Below are 8,671 nucleotides of genomic sequence, written 5' to 3'. Positions count from 1 at the left end.
CTGAAAGTGAAGTATAGCACGAGCGCAGAAAAGGCAGGCAGCACGAGAGGTTCTGCATGCCGGAAGAGATGCGCTCTGCTGAATCTTCTGGAACGGTAGTAAAGGTGGTCAATGTGCCTTCGGGCAAACTACAAGAGGGGAAAAGGTACTTCCCGGATCCTGGCAGCGAGGGTGTCCATCGCGCCCCGACTACTGCTCTTGAGGGTAGAAAAAGCATTTCCTCGGTGGATCGTCAACAGTGAACCAGGTGGCGATGTGGAGCCGTTGTGATTTCAACCCCGACAGTGCTCAGCGCAGACGAAATCGATGGCCCAGCTTCTCCCCGGAAACGTACTAGGAACTTCTACGAAGAATACGCTAGTTACATGGACACACTGAAGCTTCTGCGAACAATACGGTCACAGCCACTGTTTCAGTCTTGTAACAAACACCAACACAGATGGAGAAACGAAGCGCAGTCCACTGGAACTCGGGCTGTCAGGCTCTTCCAAGTCTCGCCAGAAGCGATGTCCGATGGTTGATCCATGTCGACGTGTTTTTCATCCTCCCAAGCCCGTGGACTGCGACACGACTAAACACGCAAAGGACAGCACGAATCGAGGGGTTGCACACAGCCATGGGACGTCTGCACAGCACAGCACGAGTCCACCGAGCTCAACGATTGCCACTTGGGATCAGATTTCTTAGGTCTCGCCAGAGCACTGCTATCCGATGGTTGATCCATGGTTATGTTTGTTTCATCATCGTGGCATCCGTCTGTTGAGCTGCAGAGTACACGGGACTGTCTCACCCACAAACGACACACCACGTAAAAAACGGACACAGAAGCTCTAGTGGACATGCGGAAACGTCGAAGCAATGGTCCTACTCGCACCAGCACGCTGCATACCCATGGACACACGACATCTCTTCTTGTGTGACAGGGTCTTAGGTGCTGCACCAACTCGATCAAACATCGCCATCGCACCCTGCAGTTTACCGCTGAACAAGGGCCACTGCGAACTACTGCACTGTATCGCAGCTAGCCACAACTGACTGGAGGTCCGGAATTACTTCTTCGCTAGCAACCCGACGGCGTCCCGTGGACTTTGGGGTTTTCCGTCAAAGGTTGTGGGTCGCCAACGCACCCAGAAAGGAGGGGAAACGTGAATTAGAAGTTTACGGCTAGTCCATGGTGAGACGCAACTTCTGTTTTGAACACAGAAGAGGTAGAGGACATGACGGAAGGTCGACCACGGCAAACGTTCCACAGCCTACGCGACTATTTCGAGACACGCTGGAACACCCACGAGGACACAACACCTTCCTTCGTCTTTCAACAATACAGTGAGAAAAGGCCTTCAGCTCTCCCTTAGATGTTCGAGGGGTACAGGAACACGCGCACGCGGCCGGCAATCGAGCTGGGAGGCAGGTTACTGCGGAACTTCGCGCGCACAATGCCGCCGTTTCCGTGAGGGCGGCGAATGCGGCCCCAAATGACCTACAGAGAAAGACACAGCGCAACAAGAGCGTGTTTGGCACATTCAAACGGAAACGTTTTTTGCGTCTTCACATGGTGATGAAGAGATGAACACCGGAGGCGGTCTCGAACCAGCTCGAGGAGCCTGCAAAAGATAACCCCAGCGAGAGCTACGCCCTCGGCTGTCCCAGACGACTTGGCACTTGTGATCTGACAGGAAACGAGGGCAACTCTCGGGTAACGTAGTCCACCTTCAAACTTCCATAAGCGAAGACAAAGAATTAGCATGCATATTCAGCTGCGGTCACAACGTTTCTCACGGGTGACTGCCTCTCCCCACAACGCAACAAAGGGACATCCACACTGTGAGCTGGCGGCCAGACACAGCGCAACTCACTCTGTACTTGGAGCCCTGCTTCTCAGTCTTGGCCTTGTACACGTAGGCAACACGCTTGCCAAGGTAAAACTGGGTGTCTTTGCGGTCGTTCACGCCCTCCAACTGCAGCAAAGAGCAGGACGGGTACTGGTTGACCTTGGATCTGCAGAGACACCACACAGCGGGACCACACCACCTGAGACGGCTGCAAGCATCTCTGAGTCTCGGATGGAAATTCACAGCTCAGAACAAAGTGAGGGTGTTCCCTCGACACAACGTCATCGGCCGCCGCATGTCGACAGCGGCCCAGAGGCCAGTGCTCTCCAGCAGACGGCTTCAAGTGATGCAAAGTCTCTAGTGCTTGGATCCTTAGGCTGTTTCCTATTTGACCAGGAAAGGCGTCGCTGTCGACGAAAATGAGTCACGTGAACGACGGGACTTGTTGCCGCCTCGCTTGAGACACATCGAAGCGCGTCACACGCCATGATGCCCCAATACACCTGCAGGTCCGCCAACTTCCAAACTAGAGAGATTCGTCAGCGTTGAACTTTTCTTTGACAGTGGATCTTGAATGGGGTGAACACAGATTACTGTGGAGGTCCTGACACCCCGCGACGCGAGTGTATAGGCTACCACTACTTTGTCAGGCCAGGACATTATTCCACCGCGATTGCGGCAGGTAGCTTGAAAAGCATACAGGGCGGGAGCTGCAGTCAGCCTTCTGACGGGTGGATACTCAGGAAACAGAGACGAAGGTACACGAGGAGAGAGGGCAGTCAGGCACAGACAGATATGCTAGGTTCGTGGACCCTGAAGGTATGGCATGTATAGATTCCAGGTTCGAACGGCCATTGACGTCGCCTGCTGTTTTCCGAGGGAACATGGACAGAAACCTCCGTCCCCCGCATTACAAGAAAAAGTCGAAAGACACTCGTAGTTCGTTTCTGCAGGAGACTGCGCTCTGGGCAAGTCAGCCGCTCGCCCCCACAGCCTCAAGAAAATCAAGGAAATTCACTATCCGACCGCGTTGCCGCAGGCCCACAAAGCAGGTCCGACAGACGAGTTTGTGGCCTCCCACATGTCAGAGAAGAGAAAACGAGGACCTTCGTCCGTGTCAACAAGCAAATTCGCATGCCGCGTTCACCGTAAAAACTTGTGGAGCAAGAAAAACGTACCTTTTGTATCCGAGCACAATCCCCCGCACATACAGCCGCACGGGCTGCTTCGTTCCTGACTTCTTCATCCTCGCGACAAGAGATGGCACACTTAACCACAAGGAAAAAAGAAGGAAAAATGTAACAAGAGCCTGAATCGCGGGACTTCCCGTCTCCTCGCAGGCCAGACCAGTCTCCGCTTCAGCAAATGCCACGTGTCGATCGAAAACGGGTCTACTTCGCTCCGCTGCAACAGACGAGTCCCCCCCCCCTGAGAGGCCGCCACAGTCATCCCACTGGATCGCCTTATCGACGGGCGCATGTCTTCGTCCGAACAGAAAGTGGCGTAATTGAACAAAATTGGAGAAAACGTGCAGCCCGGGTGCGTGCGAGTTTCGCAGAAGTCAGCCTCGCACTGCACATCCGAAAAACGAGAAAAAATGAGCATCGCATTTGTGTGGGACAAAGCGAGAGACGTCCACCAGCTGCTTCCACATCTTACAAAGCCCCTGTTCCCCCACTGTTTAGGCCACTTGATTTTGATCTTTCTTCCAAAGAATTGCTTGTATGGAAGTGTAGGGACGGTGAAGCTGCGACCAGGGTTGCTAACGGGACATTGCCGAGACATTCCCTGTCGGCTTAATCATAGTTCCTCGAACCGGCCCATCAGCCAATTCCCGGGGAATCCTCCGGTAATTTCGCTATTTCCGTGGGAACGGTGGTATATTTGATCCTCTCACCTAGGGAACCGCAGGAAAATCGAGCCTGAGGGAACGTTGAAAGCAGACATGGGCGGGCGGGCTCTAAGCTTCAGTTGCCGACACTCCGGGATCTATACCTTCACTAACTGGGAGTTACCCACAGATGAGCGGGAAGAGTCTGCAAGAGCTGGAGTTGCTTCATGACGAGATTTGACTCTGTAGGCATTGGTAGCCCCCTTTATCTGGATTCCGCGTACTGGTGGCAGATCTCGTGCTCAAGGGAGCGAGTCGCCGGCTTAACAGGAACGAAAACGCACGCGTCGATTCACGCACACCGAAACCTCTAAACACGAACTGAGCTCAGTTCGTGAATTACTCTGCGCCATCAGTCAAGAGGCTTACGGCGAGCGCGAGTCTCTTCACAATTATGGCGCAGTGCATAAAGTGCGCGACATCGGAACAAGCCGTGGCGACGATGCGTCATTCAACATTCGGTCGCACGTATTGTTGTGAGAGGCAACCTCAGCGTCTGCCCATTGGTTTGTGTCTCTAGATTTGTTGCCGGCGCGAATAGCAGCCAGAGTGAAAGATATGCTGCTGTGTCCGCTCGTAACGTCGATAGACTTGTGCTGCCTATCGGTTTGCCATACGCGTCAGTACTCGTACGAGTGTGGCCTGATTCGGGAGCATACCCACTCAGCGCCTTGCCTGTAACATTCTACGGGGTATCTCGGACTCCGTCGTGAAACCCTCGGGTTATTGTGCTTACCGACTGTCCATCCTCAAAAATCATGTAACAACTTGATTTTCTTTGGAAGGATCGGACGCTTCTCGCAGCGAAAAACAAAAGGGCACTGCGCATCGGATACCACTGAATCAGCCTTCCGACACTCGTTCCGGTAATGGCTGCAAGGTCTTGCTTCTCAAGACAGATATTTTACAGGTTGGCAAGCACTCTCGACCCCCTGTACGACTTACGGGAGTGCCCCTGTGCTGGTACTATCCGCCCCGTAACCTGTTCACATTATGAAGTGGCCTGCTGAGTCGGGTCGCCTAGGATGTCGTTCTCCCCACTTCAGAAAGTTCACAGTATGTGCCATTCCAGATAAAGGGGGCTGCCGATGTCTACAAAGTCACTCTATCTGCATGGATCAACTCCAGATGGTTCGTAGTCTTCCCTCTCATCTGTGGGTATCTCCCAGTGAGTGAAGGTACAGATCCTGTAGTGCTGGCAAGTGCGTTCCCACGACGGGGATACGGACAGAAGTTGCCCACTCGACCAGTTTCTCGCCTCAGCCAAAGCAACAGTCGTCTCACAGAGAGCGAGCTGCACCTCATTTCGTCTTGCAGTTTTGTTTACCGGCAACGGGTCGTGTGACCGTCCGCTCTCAATCCCTCACCTCCGGTCCCCCGTATGCAGAGTCAAATAGCCAACAGTCTGTCCTACAAGCATGACAAGATCGGTTATTTGTGCACCCATTTCTAAATGCCATCTACCATACAAAAAAATCATGTGGGTGAAACGAAACAGTACAGTGTGTGTCCGTAGGGTCTCTTCGTCCGACGGGCAGCCAGCACCGTCGCATACGAGCACGCCCACTAGAAAGCCGCATATACTTGTGAGCTACAAGGTGAGCAATAAAGCGTGTCCCTGTTTCTCCGTTTCATAGTCAATTATGGGTAAGTCTTTGTTGATGCCGACGAAAGAAACTGCGCCACTCGCCCGGAAAACTTTGTAGATCCGGCGAGGCAAGCCACAACACAGCAGCCGGCCTGGCCGGTTCAAAGTGCAAATTCTGGAGCATTTGGCTTGGTGAGTGGGAGAAATGTCAATTCATGGACTCCATTTCTGCCATCTGTGTCGGATACCAAAGATCTCGGACACTGGAAAACGTGTTTATTTGTTACGGCACCTAGTCCGTCGTTGCTGCGATGGCAGACAACTTGGTTTTGATCCCAACCTGTGCTATTGGCGGCTTGATTAATGATGGCGTTTATTTATCGCTAGAATAGAAAGGCTGTTCCTGTCTAACGCGCACATGAGCATGCTTTGGGCTTCAGGGTAAATGAAGTTAAATTGCTCTCCTCAGTCCCCGCGTTGACCGGGTTCTTGCCATTTCCCGCGCTCGTTTATTGTTGTAACACACAAACCGCTAGTGCTTGCCGGTGGTAAGCTGCGCGCCAGAGGGAGGGCGCGTCGAGAATGTGGCGTTACATACAGGCTGCTGCTGTCAGCTACGCTGCTCGCGAAAACTGTGGTGGTTTTGGTGACGGCTCATTCAAAATCCGCTCTTCTCTGTCCACCCCGGAGTGCAGCGGTATACCCACTGTGCGTGCGTGCGGCTCTTTTCTGAAAAATTCACATGAACTGGAAATCCCTTTTTCTGTGAGCGCGCGCGGATTCTGGGCTCGGAAAGCTTTCGGATTTTCACATTCGGTGTTTCTTGTCCGGGGGTGTTCTCCTGGCCCCGATAGTGGTGGTGGTTAGCGTACACATACACTTCTCACATTTCCGTTCCAGAAAACTCCTCTTTTTTTACAAACAAAATGGCAGACCAGCTGACGGAGGAACAAATTGCCGAGTTCAAGGAGGCTTTCAGCCTGTTCGACAAAGACGGCGATGGGAGTGAGTACAGGCTCTCTTTCCTAGAAGACTCGTGTAAACTTGGCACATCTATCTCTTCTTCTGCCACTCCGAACACTTGCCGACCAGTGTGTTTCATCTTTGCTTCACGCTACTCACACTCATGAAGAAGTTTGCCTGTTCTTCGAAGACGGGACGGTGGAGGTCGTTTTCATTTTTAAATTTGGGAATGTGTGGCTCTGCGCTGCGACGGTGAACTCAGATAATACAGTGGACTCCGGCGGAAAATCTTCTGAATCACCTGGAGTATTTGTCATTGTGCGTCGTGCGTGGCTCACACATTTATTTTGGCGATGTATTTGACTTCTCTCCTTGGGGTTACCGATTTCTGCAGATTTTAGGCTCCTCCGAGAGTAGAGGTGCAGCACCTTTCGTGGGAACGTCTGTGAAGTCATTGGAAGTTTAACTGAAGACAACATAGACGTAGGCAGCTTGTTAGCAAAGCTTTAAAGGCCGTGAGAAGAGCCATGCCTCTACTTTTCACAGAGGCAAGGGTGTCCGTTGGCGCCACAGAACCACTCTTGTTCTAGCGCTCCCGACTTTTGGAAAGTGGAAAGTTAAGTGTTTTGTGTGTTTCTGGTCCAATGCCGAACAGTGGAGTTTGTGCTATCGCTTTGCCAGGAAGGACATCACAGCTTCCGCCGAAGGGGAAAACGGTGTACTCCGGGTTCATTCACCCAACACATCAGACACGTTGTGCAGCCACAGTGGCAACGAGGATGCCAAAGGACAGCGCATGAGAAATGCATTTTCTGGCCACAGTAGGGCTATTAAAATTTACAATGAAACAACCGCAAAAGCTTGGCTTTGTTTAATAACTGTGTGGGGTGTTGTGATGTGATGCAGCCATTACCACTAAGGAACTCGGCACCGTCATGCGGTCCTTGGGCCAAAACCCGACAGAGGCAGAACTTCAGGATATGATCAATGAGGTCGATGCTGATGGAAATGGTAAGTTTTTCACGGCAATAAAAATCTGCAAGTAATTTTCCACCGCGTATACCAACGGTGCGGCGCCTCTGCAACTGCTCTGGAGATTGTGCGTTGTCTTACGCCATGTATGACCTCTGTGAGTCTTTTTGTAGCTCGTTATTTTCAGCGCATTTCAGTCGTCTAAAGTGTGTATTCATGTGGGAGCCATGTGATGTGTAACGCAGTCGGCAGTCCTGTTAAAACAAGAACCTTTTTTACTTACGAAAAGCACACAGTAGCATGAATCGGGTGCAGCTGCAGTTCTGCGACAGTTTCATTGTCGCTTATGCATTCTGTTCGCAAAATCTACAGGCACAATCGACTTCCCGGAGTTCCTTACTCTTATGGCCCGGAAGATGAAGGACACTGACACGGAAGAAGAGTTGATTGAAGCATTCAAGGTCTTCGATCGAGATGGTAACGGCTTCATTAGCGCGGCCGAGCTGCGACACGTTATGACAAACTTGGGAGAAAAGCTTACAGATGAAGAAGTGGACGAGATGATCCGCGAAGCAGATGTGGATGGGGATGGCCAGATCAACTACGAGGAGTTCGTTAAAATGATGATGGCAAAGTAAAAGGATACTTTTCTTCGTTTTGATTTTTTCCTGTCTTTGCGCTGTGTGCAATCACGAAACTATGTTCTTGATTGTTGATGAGAAGCTGGACAGCCGACTGATATGCCGCTCGGTTTTGTTTCTGTCCCCCAGAATTTCTGTTTCCCACACAGCTCTGGCCCCGCCAGAATCGGATTCCCCAGTTTCTTCGAGATACTGATTAGACCTTAACTGTTCATTTTTAATCTCCTCTGTTCTTAAGAGATCACAATGGTTTGAACATTTGATTTTTCGGAGCGACTGCGCGACTTTTTTTGGGGAACAAGTGTCCAGATGTGCTGGGCGCATAGGAGACTTCTCAAGCACAGCTTCCATCAAACGACAACACCTGAAGATAGGAGGAAGAGCCGCGAATCTTCCGTGCGCGTTACTGCCAGGATGTACCGCTTCGTCTTAGCAAACACAGACAGTGTGGCGTTGCTAAGAAGAGATATATGTTGCCAGCCACAAAGATATTGCAAATTCCGTAGGGGTCCCCTTCGGATGAGTGCAGTTTGCTCCACTTCGGCAGTGTCGTAACATGGTTCCCCGGACCACATCACAGGGAATTTTACTTGACCCTCTACATAGCCTCCAGCGATCGAGGCATTGGCGGTCGCTGCCTAGAAAAAACGAGCTGACTTCCCGGTTAATGCCATCAAACGTCGAAGATGTAACTGAATGACTAAGACATCACACAACGCTGGTGGATACGCTTCTCACAACTGCTCTCCACGTGAATGGAAAACATGCTGTTCCGCCGCATCTC

General features: G+C 51.5%; 2 protein-coding genes across 2 annotated transcripts; one reads left to right on the top strand and one right to left on the bottom strand.

Annotated features, from left to right (window-relative positions):
* Positions 1–1,027: 1,027 nt before the first annotated feature.
* On the bottom strand, positions 1,028–3,193 carry RPL35A (ribosomal protein RPL35A). The gene is made up of 3 exons (XM_002367218.2): positions 3,011–3,193; positions 1,857–1,998; positions 1,028–1,480 (listed from the first exon to the last, which is right to left on the bottom strand). The coding sequence occupies exons 1-3, from the start codon at positions 3,076–3,078 to the stop codon at positions 1,352–1,354; spliced, it is 339 nt and encodes a 112-aa protein (XP_002367259.1). The 5' UTR covers positions 3,079–3,193; the 3' UTR covers positions 1,028–1,351.
* Positions 3,194–5,535: 2,342 nt separating this feature from the next.
* Positions 5,536–8,260, top strand: TGME49_249240 (calmodulin, putative). The gene is made up of 3 exons (XM_002367217.1): positions 5,536–6,316; positions 7,181–7,285; positions 7,619–8,260. Exons 1-3 carry the CDS (start codon positions 6,238–6,240, stop codon positions 7,882–7,884), a joined length of 450 nt encoding a protein of 149 aa, XP_002367258.1. The 5' UTR covers positions 5,536–6,237; the 3' UTR covers positions 7,885–8,260.
* Positions 8,261–8,671: the final 411 nt, after the last annotated feature.

The sequence above is a fragment of the Toxoplasma gondii genome, chromosome XII, assembly GCF_000006565.2.
Source record: "Toxoplasma gondii ME49 chromosome XII, whole genome shotgun sequence".
NCBI classification, from domain to species: Eukaryota; Apicomplexa; class Conoidasida; order Eucoccidiorida; family Sarcocystidae; genus Toxoplasma; species Toxoplasma gondii.
Note: the sequence above shows the minus strand (reverse complement) of the source record. Positions and strands in the feature narration are given on the sequence as shown.